Raw genomic sequence first — 21,210 nt, forward strand, 5'->3', positions numbered from 1 at the left:
AGTCTAGCTCCTCTCAGGTGTTGGACGGGACTGGGATGATTCAGTGCTCCTATCAGCACCTGCCGGGAGGAAGGGGGCGTGCCGCCGCCGCAGGCCTTGGCTGTGCTCTCTCAGTCTCCATGGGCTTCTTCCCCGGGCTCCGTGGGTTCCATTCTTAAGACTCACAGCGGCGTATGCGTTCATCCTTCCTCCCCATCCCCTGCCCAGCTCCTAAGGTTGGTCATGCCCTAAGGTTGCTCGTCAGCTTCAATTCTCAGGCTGTTTGAGTCAGGGAAGGATGAAGGAGGGAAAGGCAGCCTCCTTGACCGATTCCTCCCGCCCCATTCCAAACAGCTATGGTCTGTAGCTGCCATCAGGCTCCGGGGCTCAGCCCCCAGGACAGTCCCTTTCCATTTGGGAACAGTCAGGATAAAAGGGGTCCATGAAATGAGGGCCATCATTAGCCTGTTTTATGAGCGCATAGATATTCATTACACCTCAACCCCATCATTAGAGGCCACAGTGAGAACTCAGGGCCCTTCTTGATTACAGGAGAAACTGAGGGGTTTCTCCCCTAAACCGTGTTCCGCTTGGGCATCCAGAAGGCCAGAGGCCTTGGTCCCAGGCCTGATTCTCACTATCTTTCCTCTCTCCTCCACCCTGCAGCCAGGAAATCCACGGGAGAGCCGAGTAACTCCTAGAGGGTATACCGAGGGCATGTGGCTTCTTGGAGAAAGGATCCCGTTGTAGACACAGGTTTGGGGGCTGGGAGCAAGGGGAAAGGGGCATTGTCACTCCAATGCAGGGCTCTCCCCACCTTCCTCCGCAGTCATCTCTAGTTGAAAAGTTGTCATCGATCAGCCTCCTCTAGGAAGTCCTCCCTGCCCTCCCCCCCAGGAGGCCCTCGGGCATGGCCTCGTCTGAGGACTGTTCACAGGTGTACTATCTTTTTCCTCTCAGATGCTCAGTGCACTGCGAGCCCTCAGGAAGCCTCCCCTGCCAGGGGAAGAGCCCTCAGCACCCAGCAGGCACCCACAAAACATGCAGACTGAGTTGACATCAGCCAGGAGCCAGGGCAGTGCCTGTGAACTGGGAGACAGGGGCACTCTGTCCCAGCCTCGCTTTCTGTCTTTTCCCATAAGGCAAAGAATTTGATGGCCTGGCTACCTTCTCATGGCCACAGTCCGTAAGTGGCTAAAGGCTGAGGGTGTGAATCAAGACTCTAAGTCCGTAAGGGCTACTGCCCTGAAGCTAGATGGTGTCCCGGTTCCCTCCTCAATGTAGTCCCTTTCCACAAATCAATCACCGAGCCGCTGCTTGGACCTCGGCTCACCCTCTGTCTCCAGAGAAGAGAGCACATCCCTGTAAGAGGTTGCTTAGTGACAAGGTCCAGGTCAAGCCCCTTCTTCCAGGATGAGCCCCGAGATCCCATCTGGTGCGGTGGGATGGTAGGACTGAAGATCTGGGGGGCCGGAGGGGGGGAGACAGAAACCCCGTGGCAGTAGGTTGGAGCCCACCCACTGGGACGGGGCATGGAAGCTGAATGGAGCGTGGCCAGAGCCCACAGAGAGGCACAGGCCTCTGGAGCCCGCAGATGAATCAGCTGTCATTTGCATTCATTACAGGCCCCTTGCTTGTGTGCACGCTGCAGCCTCAGACGCCAGGCAATTAACTGCTCGCAGCACAAAGTTCTGTGCAGAAGTTTGTCCCAGCTCCCTGTGGCCTAGCCTAGGCGATCCGACTCCCAGACTCCCCTGCACTAAGGCCTCCGAGGCCCTGCAGCCTCGGGGTGAGTCCACTCCAGGCTAACCGCAGTGAGATTTGATTGGAAGGAGGCAGGTTGAACCCCAGGAAGGACAAGCAGGCCGCCCGGCCTGGGGAGTCAGCACCTGTCCCTTGTCCCCCTTTGAGGTTGCTCTCTGCCGTCACCTGGTCCCCTTTCCTCCCATCCCCTCAAGCCCCTCAGCACCACCACCACCTGGAATGGCCCGGCCCTCAAAGTTGTGCAAAGACTCGTTTCAACACCTGGGGAATGAAGATGTTCCCCACTGGGGCTGGATGCCAAACCCCACAAGCTGCCCTGCACCCAGGAGGCAGCTGGGCTTCCTCAGCACCCAGGGGCCTCTGGCGTGAGCAGCCCTTAACCAACAACCGCAGGGTCACCTGGGATACGGGACCTCCTCCTCCCCCCTCCCCTCCCGGGATCATGTCAGTCCCTAATAGTTCCAGAGACCCACGAGCCCAACAGTCAGGCCAGGGTGGAGTTTACCGGGCTAGTCTGGGTTGTTTTTCCCATTGTAATTGCCAAGCTCCTCATTTGGCATTTGCCGCTGGGCACTATAAAAAAAATGTGACACAACAAAATGAGAGTAAGCCCTTGGCCTTATGATGACCGCTTGGCCCCAGACGCTGGCTGGCCTCTCTTGGTCCCCTTTCACCCTCCCCTGGGTCCAAATGAACCACAACAGGAAGAGACATAAAGGCCAACCACAGGCTCGGGAAGAGCCAAGGAGCCAGGAGGGCAGGGTGGCGGCTTACCAGGGATGGCAGCTTGTTTGGGTATCAGGAAAGAGGGAGAACTAAGCAAGGGCTTTGGCTGTTGACTGTCTGCTAGGACCAAGGCCCCAGGGAGAATGGTGACCCTCAAGCCTGAGCACCCCATCCACCTATCTCTGATCTACAGACTGCAGGAAGAGAAACTGCCCCTTGTCCTTGCCTTCCTGCCGCTTCCTTTCCCCGGGTCCTTGAGGTCCCTGCTCACCCGGGGATCGAGCATCCATCCCCTCACACAGAGCAGGTAGAAGGACCATCGTCTGGGGAAATAACACCAGTGGGCATCAAGAGCCCACAGGCACCTCCTCCGCGCACCCATCAAATGGTGTGGCCAAGAGGGCCTGGATGGAGAAGGTGAGACACCTTTCCTGACCACCCCACGCCAATTGGCCACTCTGAGAGAAGACCACCTCAGGACCCGAAGGTTGGCCGGGCCCTACAAAAGAAAGGGCAATCTCAAAGGGCCAGAGTCTGAAAGAGACGGGAAAGGGGGCATTGTGGGAAAAAGGATTCAGAAAGGGTTCCATGGAAGCCGTGTCTATTAAGGCGTGAATCCCCTTTCTGGTTCCCAAGGCCTCCGAGAAGCAAGATTCTAGGGCAGGTGGTGTCTGGACGCTAACATCCATGTGAATCACCTCCGGTGCTTGTTAAAAGACAGATTCAAGTGCCCACCATTGAGCCCTTCTCTTATTCCCTTCCTTACTCTCTCCTTCCCAGTTCTTTCCTCCTTCATTCTTCCCTCCCTTCCATTCTTCCTTCTCTCTTTTCTTTCTTTTATCCTTCCTTCCTCCCTTCTTCTTTCCTTCCTTCTCTCTTTCCTTTTGTTATCCTTCCTTCCTCCCTCTCTTCCTCCCTCCTTCATACTTTGCTCCCTTCTTTCCTTCCTTCCTTTTATCCTTTGACCCTCCCTCCTTGTTCACCAAGCAGCCCCCCACCCAGATCTAGGCCCATTGGTGGAGAGAGGGAGAGAAGTTCACAAGTCTGGATTGTAGCTGGGTGCCGTGGTGCCGGTGGCTCACACCTGGAATCCTAGCTACTCGGGAGGCTGAGATCTGAGGATCGCAGTTCAAAGCCAGCCCAGGCAGGAAAGTCGATGACACTCCTATCTCCAGTAAACAACTCAGAAAAAGCTGGAAGTGGCACTGTGGCTCAAGTGGTAGAGCACTGGCCTTGGGCATAGAGAGGCTCAGGGACCTGAGCCCAGGCCCTGAGTTCAAGTTCCAAGAACAGCAGGAAAAAAAAAAAAGTCTGGATTGTGCTTCCTTTTCCCACCAGAGCTGAGAATGGGAAAGGAGGGAGGGAAAGCCGAGAGGGAGCCCAGGCATGCGCTCCGCTACAGCTTTTCACCTCTGAGGACACCATGTCAGGAATCACAGAGGTTCCTGACTGTTGGGCTCCCTCCGGCCCAGCCTATGCGACCAGGTCTCAAAGAGGACCCTCACCTTCTGAATACAAAGTGAGGAGGGCAGAGCAGGCCAGAGAGAGGTGATCACCTCCTGGTTGGGAATAGGATGTGAGGGGCGGCGGGGGGGAGGGGGGGGAGAGCAAACAGCACCTCTTAGCCAATTAGAGGGGACACCGAGGACTGACTGGACAGGGACAAGAGGAAAGTGACGAGTCAGACATACTCTGTGGACCTAGAGAGCCCTCATCCAGAAACCAGAAATCACAGCCCTTCAGGGGGCTCCCAACACTAGCCTGATCAGGCCAGGGGGGTGCCAGGAGCCTGCCGGAACCCTCTTACGGCCAGAGTTATAGAGCAAAGGTCTAGTCTAGTTGCCCCTTCCCAGTGACTAAGTCCTTTCTATTTCTTCTTCCTGTCTTCCCTGGGGGTACAGCCACCAGCCAGAAAGATGGGGTGCTGGAAGTGAGAGATGGGGAATGATAAGGGCTGAGGAGCCAGCCCTGCAGCTTCCTAGTCTCCATTGGGTTGAAGTTTCTCAAGCCCTGTTTGTTTTAGGGATTAACTGAACCCTTTCCTAATTGTTGTTGCTGGAGCCAGCAGACAGACCTGCCGCCTCCTACATGCAGCCAGGACAGGGGTGCAGGGTCCCCGCGGCTGCTTCTCCCGCAACCCTCCCCAGCTCCCACCCACGGGCCCCCAGACCCTCCCTCCCAGCTCAGGGCCAATCCACAGACCTCAGCACCAGTCAGCTGTCTGTCTGTCCCACTCTGTGTCCTGCCAGTGGTGGGTTCCCACACCCACTTTGAATCCCATGTTCCGAGATCTGCCCTTGTCTCTTCCTGAACGCCATCTTGCTCTGGTCCTCCTCTCACGCCCGGCCTCCACCACACCACCTCAGAGAGGGCGTCTGCCAGTGTGTGTGAGCGTGTGCGTAGGGCACGTGTGTGGACATGTATGTGAGCGCATGGATATAACCGTAGGTGCCTGGGGCTAAGTGGCCGTCAGTGACCGTGTGTGCACGCACATGAGCATGTCGTGAGAGTTGTGGGAAATGCATGTGTGGGAACACGTTGAGTGTGTTAGCGTGTGCCGTGTAAGCCTGTAGGCCGAGCCCTTTTGCATGTGGATAAGAGTGTGGGTGTCATTTTGTATGTATATAAGTGTGTGTGTGTGTGTGAACAAATTGGTTTAAGTGTGTACATGCCAGTATCCATAGGGGGGTGTGTGTAAATGTACACACACAGATGTGTGAGCACTTTGGCTATGTGAACAAATGGTGAGTCTGTGTGTATGTGTGTGGGGGTGAGAGAAGCAGTCATCACCCAGCCCAGCCCGGGCCCTCTCCCCTGCACCCAGGCTCCCTCCGCGGCTGGCAAGGAGGTGGGCCCTACCAGCCCCAGCCCCACGTCCCCCAACAGTCTGTCCTCAACAGTTCTGGAAAGATTCTTGCCACTGTTTTGCTTTCCTCACTCCAATCCCCACGCAATTTCTGGCCACGTTTCCATCCAACCACAGAACCTGTCTGTGTCTGTCTTGCTGGACGCCCGCCCCGACCCCACCCCACCCCCAGCCGTCTCCCGGTCACCTTTCCTCAGCCCCCGCTCTGAGCCTCCTGAGGGCCTGCCCAGGCGCTTGGCCGTGACAATGCGTCTGTCTCCACGGTCTGGGCCGGCAGAGAAAGGTTAGAGGGGCCAAGCAAAGCAAAGAGGCCAGGCTCTGATGATGGTGTCATTAAGAGATCTTAATGCCCCTCATCAAGGCATATTAATAGACATCATGCGGTACACGCGGGCCCAGCGGGATGGGCCGCGGTCACGGCTGGGTTACCCAGGAGCCCTAGCGCGTTAGCCGTTAGCCTCATGAGCTGACCCTGCCCGCCCAGAGACGTCTTGGGCCTGTCACAGCCCAAGAGCACTGTCGAGCGGGTTCTCGGGGCACCCACCCCCCTCTACCGGCCTTCACCGCGGTTCAGCCCGGAGCTTCGGCTGGTAATGACCCTTACACTTGGACTTCAGAGCACCCCATTTCCTAATTACATCTGCACAACGACTCTGAGGAAACCAGGGCTACGTCGTTATCACCACTACTTTTATGGGTACAGAGTTGAGCACTTCGAAATGGAGTGGCTTGCTCAAAGTCACGCCGCTAATTGGTAATGACATTGGATGGAAGCCCAGATGGCCCCAGCAGAACGGCTGTGCCGGGTCCGGAGTGGCTCGTTGACTGACATCTCCATTTCCCTAGCTCTTGTGGCTGCCAGAGATCAGATCAAGAAGGGCGAGTCCTTAAGCAGAGCTGGGCACCTTTGCCCTCCCGGTGGGGGTCCTCCCAACCTCTCTACGCTTTAGCAGGGAATTTCGTGGAAGGCAGGAACTGGAATAAGCTAATTAATGCAAAAGAGAAAAAAAAACAAACCCTCCCAACATGCCTGCCAGGCGCTCCACAGAGGTTGGGCCCCCTTCCTTAGAGGGCGACCACCAACGACATCAACATGCCACCATGAGCTCTGAGGGAGGTCTGCAGGTGGACGTCTGAAGGGCCTTTCTTTCTATTCGCTTTGCAGTTCGTGATGTTGCAGTTGGTGTCAAATCACGGTGGCAACCACTGGGTGTTTACAATGACATGAGGTCTTATCGGTGTCGTGTGTGTTGAAGAAGATGAGAACTAGTGCTTCAAAAAGATGGCGATCGGGCTGGCAATGTGTGGCTTAGCGGCAGAGTGCTTGTCTAGCATGCGGAAAACCCTGGGTTCGATTCCTCAGCACTACATACACAGAAAAAGCCAGAAGTGGCGCGGTGACTCAAGAGGTAGAGTGCTAGCCTTGAGCAAAGAGAAGCCAGGGACAGTGCCCCGACCCTGAGTCCCATGACCCTGGACTGGCCAAAAAAAAAAAAAAAAAAAAGATAGTGATCCATAATAGGAGTTGGGGAATTCTTTTTAGAATCTAATATGGAAGAAAACAGCAGGGGAATAGAGTTACGAGGAAATACCTCGCTGCCTACACCATTCAAAACAAATGGGACAAACTGATGTTGATACTACTTTGACTTAGGTCCTGAGTATGTAGAAACGACTATCTTTTGTTCAAACTGACACTGGTGCGTAGTAATCCCATGGAGCTATCCACTCCCAGGGATTGCTTCCTACCTGCCTTAGTATTTCTCATCTGCCGTATGCGGGACAGGTTTCATGAGTCTATACATTGTGCGCTGGATTCCCTTCCTTCTTCCCACATCTTCTTGGTCCCGCCCAAGCCTCATCCAGAAGGTAACTGGCTCATACCAGGCAGAGAGCAAAAGGTGGCTCCACAATTGACTGGGGTTCAGCTCACACTCTAGACTAAAGAGCTTGAGAGCAAGTCAAGCACACAGGAGAGTCCCCCAAGGTATGTCCCCAACAATGCAGATTCTACAGGGACCAAGCCTTGAAGCTGCAGCCTATATGACAAGAAGTTTTTGGAGCTGGGTATCAGTGGCTCATGCCTGTAGTCCTAGCTACTCAGAAAGCTGAGCGCTGACGATCGAGTTTGAAGCCAGCCTGGGCAGGAAAGTCTGTGAGACTCTTATCTCCAATTACTCACCAAAAAGCCAGAACTAGAGCTGTGGCTCAAGTGGGAGATCACTCGCTTCGAGCAAAAGAAGCTCAGGGACAGATCCCAGGTTCTGAATTCAAGATCCAGGACTGGCACCAAAAAAAAAAAACACCCTGAAAGTGGAGTTGTGGTTCAAGTGGTAGAGCACCAGCCTTGAGTGAAAAAAGCTAAGGGAAAGAGCCCAGGCCCAGAGTTCAAGCCCTAGTGCTGGCATAAGCAAAAACAACAACGAAAGAGATTTTGAGATTCAAATGCAAAGAAAATAAAGATGTTCTCAAGGCAGTGCTATGAACCAGAAATATTCTCTCTCTCTCTCTCCTTTAATTTTTCTAAAATAAATATTTACTCCTGTTATAGCCTGGAACAAAAAGTTATTGCTGATAAAGGGAAGGTGTCTGGGTCAGGGCCTGAGACTCACCTACTCTGAGTGAAGCTACCAGTGACAGATTTCAGAAGCATTCTTTCCACCTGTTTCTCAGGTAGCGACTCGAAGTCTCACCCTACCCATCGCTCTATTTTCTCATCCTACTGCTAAGGCAGCCCCATGATCCCCCTGGGACACAGCTGTTGAACATGTCGGGAAGTGCAAAGGCCTTGCCTGGGGTCTGTAGACTCAGGATTCAGCTTGAGGAGAGCTGAGATTTTCAGAAATCAGACACACTGCCTGACATTTGAGCCTGACCTCCTGCCTACACTACCAGCCTTCTCTTGCGTCTCTTCCAGATACGCACGCTGGTGGCTGACTCTGACAGGCAGACCGGTCCTGTGAAATCTTTTATCTCACTTACACATCCAAGGCATTGCTTATGCCGTTTTCTCAATTTAAACTGTCCTTCCCTTCCCTACTGATCCAGTGGGAAAAAAAACAACTCCTACATATCCCTCAACTCCTAAAGCATAGCCTCTCTTCTCTGATCACCAGCCCTAAGCAGTTATGTTTTCTTTCATCTGTGCTCCTCTTCAGCATTGCCTGGAGACCTCAGTCATTTAGATCTGGCGTGGTTGTTTTCTTAATGATATATCTTCCCAACTAGACCATAAGCTCTCAATACCATGAGCTGTATCATTAATATTTCCATCTCTAGGACTGGGATACAGCTCAGTGGAAAAGGGCTTGCCTGGCAAGCACAACATCCTGGGTACGATCACCAATAACAAAAGAGGAAAGACCAAAACATGTACAGTTAAAAAAAATATTTCCAGGGCTGGGAAGGTGGCTTAGCGGTAGAGTGCTTGCCTAGCATGCATGAAGCCCTGGGTTTGATTCTTCAGTACCACGTAAACAGAAAAAGCTGGAAGTGGTGTGGTGACTCAAGTGGTAGAGTGCTAGCCTTGAACAGGGACACTGCCTAGGCGCTGAGTTCAAGACCAGGACTGTCAAAAATAAAGTAATAAAAAAAATTCCCATCACCAACATGGGGCCTGACATCCATTCATCTACTAATCTCTCTAGCTGTCATTTTCCTCAGGGTCAACCCCACAGACCTCTCTCTCTCTCTCTCTCTCTCTCTCTCTCTCTCTCTCTCTCTCTCTCTCTCACACACACACACACACACACACACACACAGTTATTGGGGAACCATGCATGTATACTTCATACGGCTTAATAACACACACCCTTTGAGCCACAGACAGCTTTGACCTTAGCCTTGGGAAATCTTGCCTGTGATCTCAGTGTGATGAAGGGTGGCTAAATTCTGAGTGAACGTCCTACCGCCCTGGCTAAGCAGCTAACAGCAAGAAGTCAGTCATTCTTGCTAGGCCACGTCCCATTCCACCCTACTCTAGCACCTGGAGACGTAGGGAAGCAACCAACTCCGGATTTCAAGCCAAGGTTGGATTCAAAACCCAAGAGTCCTGTTGCCAACTGGTGCCAAGATAGCCGAAGCTGCTGCCAACCCCTTGTTGTATTCCCAGTGACGATACTCACCATGCCCTCCCAAGAGCCCATGATGGTACAGGGAGGGGATCCATCAAGACTTCCATCTTGACATTTCTTAATGGAAACAGGTGCACAAGAAAATCACTGGCCATCCTCCAGCCCCGGGTCAGGTAGCACTCCGCTTCTACTGGGCTCAGATCTGTGGGCTCCTTCTTACCACTACTTAGGGGGCCTCATACCACCCACTTCAGTGGCCAGTCCTCCTTTCCCCAGGCCCCATGGCCGGAGAGCAGGCCGTGGGATTAACTGAATGGAAGCCTTTCTCTTGGAGCAGGCAACATCTCCCCAGCTGGGTCTTCTCCAGGCTGGCATTCGGTGGCCTGGCAGCAGCGGCCCCTGGGGATCGCAGAGTCTGGGAGCTGTCAGGGCCTTCCACTCGCTTCCCCTCTGTTAATTGCAGAATACACAGATTGCGGGGTAGCACTTTCCAGTGCTGTGCCTTTTCCTGGCTCCTTTGCCACTTGGCAGCTTGCAGGCAGCTGTGCAAAACAGCAAGGAGCTTTCTCGACGAGTGCCAGTGTCAGGGAGACTGGGACTCTGTTTCTATTTTCTTGCTCTTTTTTATTGTTGTTGTTGTATTTGTTTTGTTTTTGTCATTTTCTATCCAAGGGCTGTTCTGCTCATTGATCCTCCCCTCGCTTATCTTTTGGTGCCTTACTTTTTAAGTTAAGGGAGCGCTTTGTCCCAGAAATTTAAAAAAAAAAAAAAGAGACACTTCCTACTCGGGCAGAAATGATTGAATCCAAATGGAAAGAAGTGAGCGAAAAGATTAAATCATCTCCCAAGCCCGATAGGAAATGTGTTGTTGCTCCTCGGCTCCTCATCTGCCAACCTTGAGACCCGGGGCTTTGCAAAGGCCCAGGTGGACGGCAGTTGCATGTAGATAATTGCGAGGGAATGAGGACACCAGCCCGCCAGTATCCCCTACTGGGGCCAGCAACAGCCAAGCCCCCTTCCTCCCACCCACTGGTGTTCACAAACCAGATGTCCCCATACAAACAGGAAGCATAGAGTAGCAGTCAGCGCTGCTGCCCATCGAGGTAGCAAGGGAGAGAAGTGTTCCCTATGCCACAGTGTGCAGTGCAACCCAGGACATGCAAAGACGGCAGGACGCCGCCCCTACCCCTTTGCTTTAGTCCTAGTTGGATGAGGATCCTGCTCTTGGCCCTTCCCTGCATGGGGTCTTATGAGATCAGACCATGAGGTAGTGCCCTTGGGAATAACCACTAGAAACTTCTTAGAAATATGGACTAAATAAGTATCACACACACACACACACACACACACACACACACACACACACACACCCCTAAGACTAAGTTCTCAAAAAGAAACGAAGCAAGTCCTTTGTTTTTTTTGTTTCTTTGGGGTTTCTTGTTGGTGGGAGGGTGGCCGTGAACTCATGGCCTGGGTATTATCCCATTGTCCCCAAGCTTTTTGCTCAAGGCTAGCGCTCTACACTTTGAACCACAGCACCATTTCTGGTTTTCTGGTGGTTCATTGGAGATAAGAGTCTCACAGACTTTGTTGCCCAGGCTGGCTTTGAACCACAATCCTCAGATCTCAGACTCCTGGATAGCTAGAATCACAGGTATGGGCCCCCAGCTCCTGGCTCCGATTACTATTCTTAAATCCTGAGTGCATGCCGGTGGGTACTACGGAGCAATTTCCCACTCCTCCCCTGCCCTCTCTAGGAAGATCATGGCAATCAGCCTCCCTGCCCCCACAGAACACTGCCAAGGAAAAAAGTTACCTGCTGCAGGCCTCCGATTATAAAAGGTCCCAGAATGCCCGCTATGAACACCACCCCAACCCCCCCCCCCGGGTCACCTGTCCTGCCATTCTATAAAATCCACCATGGGCGTATAAACACGCATGTTTCCTTCTCCTGCTCTGCAATTCCAACACATCTTGGGATTCTGCCCACAAGAAGGTGGTCACCAAATCAATGGCAAGCTTGACCCTCCAGAACCATGAACCAGAATAAACCTCTTCACTTCCAAAGTAGTTTGCACCACGAATTTGTAACACAAATGGACTATGATACCTGTTATGTAACAATGCCTGTTCTTTGTGTTCTTTTCTATTAGCGTACATTAATTGTTCCAAGGTATCTCACGGTGATATTTCCAAACAAGTCCATAATAATCTTTGAGCATATTGTATCACTCCCTCTATTCCTTTCTTATCTCCCTACTTTTTAATCACTACTCACATGATTCATTATTCTACGTTCATATATGTATATCATATACTTGAATCTTATTCACCCCCAATATCTTCTTCCTCCTTCTCCTTCCCTCTGGTTCCTCGTCAAATAGTCCCCCTTTATATTTATGTCATCTTCTTACAATCTAGATTCCACGTGCGTAGCATGGTAACTTCCCATTCCACCTATTTTTCTACAAAATTCCTTTCTTATGGCTGAACAATAGTCTATTGGGTATATACCCACGCACATTTCCTTTATGCATTTATCCATTAATTACACAGCTTAGACTATAGTGAACACTAACTTAGAGACATGAGTGTACAGGTATCTCTGTTGTATGAAGACTTACGTTCCTTCAGATATACGCTTGGGAGTGGCGGATTGGGACTGCATGGTAGTTTTATCTTTAGTTTTCTAAGAAACCTCCATACTGATTTCCCTAGTGGCTGCACGAAATTTACATTCCCACAGCCTAGGACCACTCCTCCCACATCCTCTGTTGTTATTTGTCCTCTTGATGATTGCCATTCAGACCAACGTGGGATGGGATCTTCGTGTAATTGCTATTTGCTTTAGGGCCAATGCGTGTTCTAAGTCCTGATACTACGGCAGTGAAGAGAATAAAAATAATTGTGGCCTTTCTCAGTTTGCATTATCGAGGGAAGGGTAGATTAACATATATCTGTATATCATGATACATTGTTTAGAAATATACCAGGTATATACCTAGATTGTAAATAGATACTGTAGTTTAAGGATATAAACAAGGTCGGGAAGAGAGTTGGAAGTGTTAGTAGGCTGTGACATTTGATTGGGTAGCCCAGGAAGGCTCATTTAGGAAGTGGTGTTTTAGCTGAGACCCTAAGGAAAGGAGTGGAAGAAAGGAGTTAATGCACGATGAAACTTTTAAGGTAAATCATGAATTCGAAATAGGGAGAAATGAAAGAGAAATTGAAATGAAAGAGAAATTGCCTTTTCAATGTTTCTGAGGATCAGAAACCCAACTGCGTCTACGCTGTTTGTAATTTCCATAATTATTTCCTTTTTTTAACTGAAGCATTTAGATAAGTTCTTTTGGAAAATGTCAACCTGTCTTCAGCTAGAGGAAGGGAAGGGAAGGGAAAGGAGGTTTGGTCTGTGCTCAGCCCATCTTAAAGAGGTACAAGCACACCTGGAAGCTGACGGGGCAGGTGAGGAGAGGTTGCCCAGGGGGTGGTCTTAGCAATCCCTTGCTGCCTTCAGGATCTTTCAGAGAACAGGTGTGGGGGTCTGCATTCATCCAACACTGGGCCCCTACCCAACTCCCCCACCAAGTCCTCTCCCTGGCTCAGCCTCCTGGGCAGTGCTAGCACCTCTCAGTTTCCTCACTCATCTCCATCCAGCTTCCTACAGTGATATCACGCTGCATACGCTATTTTTCCCCCTTTTGGCAGTTCTAAGGCTCGAACTCAGAGCCTCGCACTTGCTAGATTTGTGTTCTACAACTTGAATCATGCCTTCAGCCCTGCTTTCTTTTTTGGAGGATGGAGAGATGGTCGTTTTTGGAAATGGAGTCTAGTACACGTTTCCACCCAACTGTCCTCCAACTACAATTCTCCGGATCTCGGTTTCCTGAGTAGCTAGGATCACAGGCATGAGCCACCAGCACTCAGCTCCCACAGGAGATTTTTTTTTTTTAACCCACAAAGATATTTAAAGAGAGCTGATATATGGGGGTAGGGAATCGTATCCATTGCAGGTACTAGCTGTGTACAATTTAAGGCTTGGTTGAGTGCTGAGGATTGCACACAGGACTTGAGCCTCCATCCCCAGTCAATATCTGTATTTTAGTAGTGGTCTTCCGAAAATGATGCCTAGGGGAAGAGTGACGGACTTGCTGAGACACTGTGGGAAGGCGCGGGGCAGAGCTGTGGGCTAAAAGGCCTGAGCAGTTGACCAGCTAGTCCAGGGCCCGTGGACCCTTCCTCCCCAAACATTCTCGCTTTTCCCACTCATGCCTCTAGTCTCTTGGGACAATTGGTTTGACGTCTCTGCATCCCAACTTTCTCATCCTGTAGAATTTAGTGTCCTACAACGGCAATTGCTGAGTCTATGGTAAGCAGACCAGTCCCTACAAGACCAGCCTGAGGAACGGTTGACAGCCAAAGAGGCGCAGCCACCCTGAACTCAATTCCAGTAGACCACAGTCCATTCATTACAGAAGCCCTTCTGCTACCTGGCCCTCCCTGCCAACAAGGAACAGCATCTGTCCACAGGACAAGACTGAGCTTGAACAGCCTAAATGCCCTCAGAACTTCAGTCAAGTAGAGAGACAGAGGCTGAGGAGGAGCTGGGAAGGCAGAACGGGCCGGTGGCTGGCCTCTGTGAGCCTGCCATCTTTCCCCAGGGTCACAATGAGCGAGAAGCCACTCCCAGGGTGAAAGGATAAGGGGAAGCCCGGCGCCCAGGGCTCACGCCTGTCATCCTAGCTACTCAGGAAGCTGACACCTGAGGATGGTGGTTCAAAGCCAGCCCAGGCAGGAAAGTCCGTGAGACTCTTATCTCCAACTAACCACCAGAAAACTGGAAGTGGCGCTGTGGCTCAAGTAGTAGAGTGCTAGCCTTGCGCTGAAGAGCTCAGGGACAGCACCCAGGCCCAGAGTTCAAGCCCCATGACCATAAGAGAAAAAACAAAAAGGATGAAGGGAGGCTTCCCACCCTGAACAAGGCTGCAAGTCAGACTTTCCACGAGGCTGAGACTCTGGCTCCACACCAGCTGCTCCCTGACCCTGCAGGCTCCAGCCCCCACCCTTGGAGAAGAGAGGCCTGTTTACCACCCTGGGTGGGACCCAAGCCTGTGGGGAACTGAAAAATCAACAGCCAACCTGGGTTGCTTATTGTTTGGTTTAAACAAACCGCTGGCTGGGCTGCCTCTGAGGGGAAAGAGGAGGAGGCAGGGGAAGCCGGCACAGGGCCGCAGGCCGGCTCAGCCCCCAGCTTTCTCCTCCACGGGGCCACAGTAAGCACAAGAACTATTTTGGGACCGTGGCTGCTAGGTTCCTGTGGACTCCTGACCTAGTCGCCTGGAAAGAACGGGAGTTTAAGGGAAAAGAGGCAACCAGGCTCCCGAACCTTCTTATCCTCATCCCGGGGCCCCAGGCACAATGCCAGCCCTAGACAATGCAAGGCCCCAAAGCAGGGGAGTCAAGAGCCTGCCCCCCCTCGCCCCCCCCCAGAAAAGGGCCAAGCAGGCTTGGGCATCTATAGCCCCCTGGGTGCCCCAGAGCTACTGGAATAGGAAGATGGGAAGAAAAGAGAGTGGAGGAAACCCAGTACAGAAGGCTCTGGAGAAGTGACCCGTCCCTCCAGCCTCCTGCCCTTTCTCCCAACCGAGCAGGACCTAGCTCCTGGTGAGTAAGCCTGAGGAAAAAGAGAGTCAGGCTGTGCCAACTAGAGATGAGGAGGTCAGAGGGGTTCTGGGAAGGGTGGGAGGCCGGCCGGGGCTGGCTTTCTTCCATCCTTAGTCCCCACTGCCCTCATCACTTGAGTGAGACTTCCAGCTTTCTCCTCCACTTGCTACCGCCCCCCCCCACCATGAACCCATCCAGGAGGCAAGGGGCAGGGTCTGCCCCCAGGAAGGGCCGGGTAGAAAAGGGGCCAGGGCACAGTTAGGTGTTGGCAGAATCAATTAAGAGTCGCACTAATCACCATCATTAAGGCTATAAAACCCCACACCTAGGGCCACAGGGCTCCCTGGCATGGCCTGGGGCCCTGAGCCATGGCACGGACCCAGGGGCCCGGCTCCAGTCCCTTTCATCTGAGCATCTCCCGGCTCTGCACAAACAGTAATTAGCACCCACCCCCCCCCACCCCCGGGGGAGCACCTCATTATCCCACAGACACTGAGCAGAGGGGAGGAGGGGAGGGAGGAAGAGGAGGAGGGAAACTGAGGCTAAAGAAACCCCCTTGAACCATGGGGTTGAACTACAGAGTGGGGCAGGCCTGGCCCGGCTGCCCTCCCTGCCCCTCTGCTTGCTCAGAGGACCTCAGGTGCCGAAGGCTGGGGAGAGAGAGAGGCCCTCGTCAGGGAGAAGATGGGCTGAGAAGGGTCCAGACGGGCAGTTTACGTCCTGGGCCCAGTCCCAGGGTGCAGCCCTTGGAGACAGATCCTATCAGGGCTTTCCAGATGCCCCAGGGCTATCCCCTGGACACCCCCCCCCCCGCCCCGGTCTGTCTCCTCTCCACCAGTCCCCAGAGCAGTTATACCCTTCCTCCTCCATCTTGCTCCTCGAGGGTGAGGCAGCTTAGCAGAGCTGGGGGACCGAAGAATGGGGGGGAGATCATCCTTCACTGTCCCAAGGGTAACCCAAGCCTTGCCCGTCTCTCGTTTCAGGGCAGTGACATAAAGAAAGGAAGGGTCCAGGGCCAGGAGTTAACAGGTAAGTAAGGGCAGGTCATCTGTTGATGTGGGAGCTACTTTATAATGTGTAAACACCAGCTCTTGAGGCCACCTGTAGAGCCGGATGTCATTTCCACAACTGCTTTGCGAGGCAGTTGACATCCAAGTCATTCATATACATACATACATACATACATACATACATACATACATACATACATACGTATGTTGTGGGGCTTGAACTCTGGGCCTGGGCACTGTCCCTGAGCTCTTCAGCTCAACGCTAGTGCTCTACCACTTTGAGCCACAGCGCCACTTCCAAGTCATCTTTTAAAGAGAATGAAACTGGGGGCCAGTAGGCCTGCCCTATGTCACAGGGTGAGGAAGGGACAGAGCTAGCTGGGGTCTGATCACAGGGGCCTGTAGGACTGGGGAGTGCTTGTAACTTTCAAGGCCCTCTCCCCCTCCCAGCACCCTCTCACTCCCATTCCCTCCCCCTCCCCCATCCCCAAGGTGTGCTCCAGCTCCCTGGGAAGGGACTGCTCAGGTGGTGAGCTCGCTGCACACAAGGGTCTAAGTACAGCCATATCTCAGTCTGTGAAGTGGCGCGGGCTCAGGCTCCTGGGGCCCTGGTCTCACCTCCCAGAGCCTCAGTTTCCTCATCCAGAAAGTGGAAACAGTTGTAAGCGAAGGTGGTGCACCTAACCCAGGGTCTGGTCAAACAAGTGGCTCAATGGGTGGGAACCCCTTCTTCCTTGCCCCGATGGTTCTTTTGGTGTGCATGCCAGGATTGGGGCTTGACCTAAGTGCCTGAGAGCCGTCCCTTAGCTTTTTCCACTCAAGGCTGGCACTCTACCACTTGAGACCACTTGAAACACACTTCCACTTCCGGCTTTTTTATGGTTAATTGGAGGGAAGATTCTCACAGACTTTCCTACACAAACTGGCTTTGGACCACAATCATCAGATCTCGGCTAGGGTTAGAGAGACACCGACAACCAGGAAAGTGATTCTAAGCAAAGCCCTAGTGACGGGGTAAAGTCTCCAGCTCCCCCGGGGATGAATCCCCAATGGATGAAACACCCTCGGACTAGAGGAACCAACCTCTGGTCTGTCCACACAGAATCTTGTCCTTGGCAGTGTGGAAGATGCCCACCTCGAGGGTCCTCAGCAACCCCAGTGTTCCACGCACTAAGGGGAAGTTGCCCTTGACACACTTGTGCACACACAGCTCCCAGTGCCAGGGCATTCAGCACTGGGAGTATTAGAAAAGAAACACTGATTTCTCCAAACTTACACACACCAAGCCAGTCTCTCCAAAACAACCCAGAGCAAACGGGTCCCTTTGTAAACCCTCAGATACACACACACGCACACACACACACACACCATCGATGGGAAAGATGAAGAGTCAGGAATTCCCCCGCTGCTGGCACGCTGTAGGCCTCGTGGCCGGAAGTGCACTGTAAAGAACACTTTTAGCAGTGCCAAACAGTTGATTGCTCTTTTGTTTAAAGATCAGGAGAAGAAAGGAGGAGGGGAACAGAACAACCAAGAGATACCCACCCGTGCTCCCTCCCACCCACCCACTGCCTCATTGAAAACACTCCTTCCAAACCCAACCTGGGAAGATTCTTGACTCCAGCCTGCTGGAGAGATGGAGAGAGGGGAAGGGAGTGGGAGGGAGCAAAGCACTCTTGGAAAGAGACCCACCTTGGAAGACCCCCAAAGGGGCCAGCAAAACCATGGGTTCTTCAGTACACTTTGGGAGGAAGAGTGAGTGATGTCTCCACTCCATTCCCCCCGCCCCCAAACAAAATCCAGTATGGAGGAAGAGTAAAGGGGAGGGAGATGAGCGTCTCAAGGCCCTAAGCTCCCAACTCCTACAGGGCCTGTGATCAAACCTTTGAACCCAGTTCCACCCACTCCCATAACCACTTCCAGACCTTCCAAACCCAGCCAAGAAACTGGCTTCTTTGGGGATTGAGTTCATAAGGAAATGCTGAAAAAATAAATAAAAACCCACAGCCAAACACACTCACAAGGGAAGATAGGTTTCTCTTGAGACAGGAAACACAGCAGGATAGACTAAAGCAAAAACAGGACAACACCAACACCCGTTGGCCCAGAAAGTCCTGGGAACCATGCCAGCACCTTAGACCTTCATGTTAGCCTGGAGCCTTTCCCCTCGACCTCCACCCCCCTCACCAGAGACCAAAGATGTAATCCTAGTAGTGTACAATGGGGGAGACTCCTCTGGAACCCCAGGATGATCAGCGGGGACCATAGAAGACAGGGATGATTCTTGTTGGGTGTTTTGTGTTGTTTTAGCAGCTAAAGATGGCTACAAGCAGCACCCCTCTGCCCTGAGCCCACCTGCCTATTCTTTTCTCGCCCTGCAGCCTACCTTCCTCCCAACCCGCCAGTAGACACTGGCTTCCACCGCTACCAGTTCTTCCTCTATCATCAAGAAGAAAAGTTCATCTTTCTCCTTCCCAAAGAAAACACAAGTAGAGGTAAGGCCTTCCCATCCTTGATGCCATAGCCAAGGTGGGCCCTAGGGCAAAACTGAAGATTCGTGCATTCATGGGGGACTTAGAGCCTTGACCACCCCCCGACCCAGAAGTCTTAAAGACTGGGGTCAAAGGATGGTGTGTCTTGGTAGTGAACTAAAATGAGGGTTCCAAAGGAGATGTTGGCTTCACACGGGGGCTCCTCCCAGAAGTAAGTCCCATAGGCCAAGGAGCACCCCCCAAAAACTTTGCATGGCATGTACAGACAGCACCCCATAACATCCCAACAGGTAATTGTACCCTGTAATTGAGGCCAATCTGTGCTAGAGGGCCCTGGAATGCCACTCTGCCGGTCTGTCTTCATTGGTGGCTAATTGCTTGGTCTGCCCTGACATCTTCAGCGGTGGGGCAAAGACGTCCCCAGCCAGCCACGCCTCTCCCACCAGCTTCTCTGGGCAGCCCCTCCATGAACTCTGGAAAGGACCCATTTTCAGTAGATTCCTGGTGGCCAATCCAATCTGCTGGGCTTAGCCCTCTCCATTCTGTCTGTAAGGCCCGCGGTGACTCACCTGGGTGAGCCACGCCCTTCCCCTAGCCTTAGACTTCTCTTCAGGAAAATGGGAAATCAATTAATCCCTATGCACTCCATCACCTCCCCAGCTTGAGGAAAGAGAAGGTTGTGCCGAATGCACAAGCGGCAATCGGAAGGTGCAAAAGGTGCCTCCCACAGGCTGTCAGCAAGAGGAACGGGAGGGCAGGTGTCAGCTGCCATTTCCTCTCCCCCAGTGACCCCAACCCACCTCCACCCATTGGGAAGCCAGCACGGGTATTGTCACATACCAATGCTTGAGGCCCAAGGCAGGGGAGCCAGAGCCCAGAGAGGCAGTAGGTACTGGCAGAGCGATAGAGCCCTTGAGATGGGTGCCAAATAGAGACCGCCAAATCGCAGAAGGCCCCAGGCACAGAAACTGAGTCCGTGCCACCTTTCCACCCATGAACCCTCCCCGGATGCCCTCAGCCCCTTGCCAACCTGCAAGACTCTTTCACAGCTTTGCCAAAGACACACTTTCAAGTTTAGATACAAAAGAGAGAAAGGAGCAAAAAGTGTATCTCCCCCAGGCCAAACAAGTTTCTTCAGCATCCTGGGTACCCATCTTACCAAAGATGTCAGGAAGCCCCTTCCATCAGCCCAGGGATTGTCACTCGTACTGTCTCCTACGCCACTTCCTAACCTGAAGATTGGCACCAAAATAAAGCAATGTCTCAGGTACCCCACCCTCGTGAGATTCCAGGGTCCCAACACCCACTGTCCTGGGCAGGATCACACTCAGACAGGGTCACACCAAGGAACCTGTCCAGACGCTTGCTTTCTGCTACAGGAGGGAGAGGGGAAAGGGGAAGCGTTCCCTGGTGCCAGGAGCAGCCGCGGGTGACAGGGCAGTGAAGGGAGACCTCGAATGCCCAACCCCGCCACGGCAGGGTCCTGAGGCCCCAGAGATCCAACCACAGGTTCACCTCCGGGAATCACAATGCCCAGGACACGCTGGAAATGTGTGGGACCCGAAACCCATTATCAATCTCTTGAGATCTTTGCTAGAACTACAAGTGCACAACACACCCATGACCCACCTTCCGTTTACGGGAAAATTTGAGACCGTGGGCATGCATCTGGGCAGAATCCCGTGGGCTCCCGTGCCATCTCCACTTGCTCCCACATGGCAGCCTCAGCAGAGGCCCGGGCCTTGCCATGGGGCAGGGGGTGGGGGGTTGCGGGTGGGCAGGGGGGCCGCCCTTCCATGCAGCTGTGCCCCCCCCCCCATGGGCTGTGGAGGAAATACAATCCCCAGGGCCCAGGGATTTTTTTTTCCCTTGTCCTCAGGGGGCTTACCATCCACTTGGGGACCGATTTAGTAACAACGCGAAGCAGCTTATCATCAAGTGCTCCCTTGCATGCGTTTGACTGTGAGGTCACTGAAGATGACGGAGGGGGGGGGGCGTGCTGAAGGAACCCCTTTTGTTGTTAGGGGTTCCCCTCTGTCCCAGACAGCATAACCTCTTCAACTAGGGAGGGAGTAAAGGTACTTTTAACACAGGATAGGCAAATGGCATTTCTACTGTTTAGTGCTATAACTTCGGGGTGAATCAATGAACCCGCACGGACCTAAATTCCTCTCTAGAGAAGGAAGGGGTGATCGTTTGTAGCTGATCAAATCTTTGGGACCCTGGGGCTCAGTGGAGAAGGTAGGGATGTGGGCTAAGCCCTGTGGATGAAGATTTGAGTCCTTGATTGAAGAAAAAGAGTTTCCCGGAACCGGGGTGGGGGAGGGGGGAAGCTAGAGGCATTGAGGGGCTGGCATGAATGAACCCAAGGCAATTGCAAAAGCAGAAACGGCAGTCTCTGCACAATGCCAGGCTCTGAGGGCCTGGCACACCGTAAATGCTTGGGGACTCAGGGAGCCGCGGGCTGGGCTGACTCAAGGAGGCCAGGGCACAAGGCCTTGCCAGAGAATGCAGGCCAGGGACTTGCCTTGGTCTGATTTTCTCTCCGTGGGAATGGAGCCGGGAGGGAAGGTGTGGTATAACCAGCTCCGACGTCCCAGGTAAACAGGCAGGAACCGTATCTAGAGACCGAAGGG

At 52.8% G+C, this 21,210-nt stretch overlaps 1 protein-coding gene across 4 annotated transcripts in view; it reads left to right on the plus strand.

Moving 5' to 3' along the window:
* Pebp4 (phosphatidylethanolamine binding protein 4) overlaps positions 1-21,210 on the plus strand; it is a 174,016-nt gene that overhangs the window by 145,171 nt on the left and 7,635 nt on the right. For all 4 annotated transcript variants that reach the window (XM_048330431.1, XM_048330433.1, XM_048330430.1 and 1 more), the window contains 2 exons: positions 16,056-16,101; positions 18,464-18,577. In XM_048330431.1, coding sequence (XP_048186388.1) covers positions 16,056-16,101; positions 18,464-18,577 — 160 coding nt within the window. The remainder of the gene's footprint in view (positions 1-16,055; positions 16,102-18,463; positions 18,578-21,210) is intronic.

Source organism: Perognathus longimembris, chromosome 21, assembly GCF_023159225.1.
Source record: "Perognathus longimembris pacificus isolate PPM17 chromosome 21, ASM2315922v1, whole genome shotgun sequence".
NCBI classification, from domain to species: domain Eukaryota; kingdom Metazoa; phylum Chordata; class Mammalia; order Rodentia; family Heteromyidae; genus Perognathus; species Perognathus longimembris.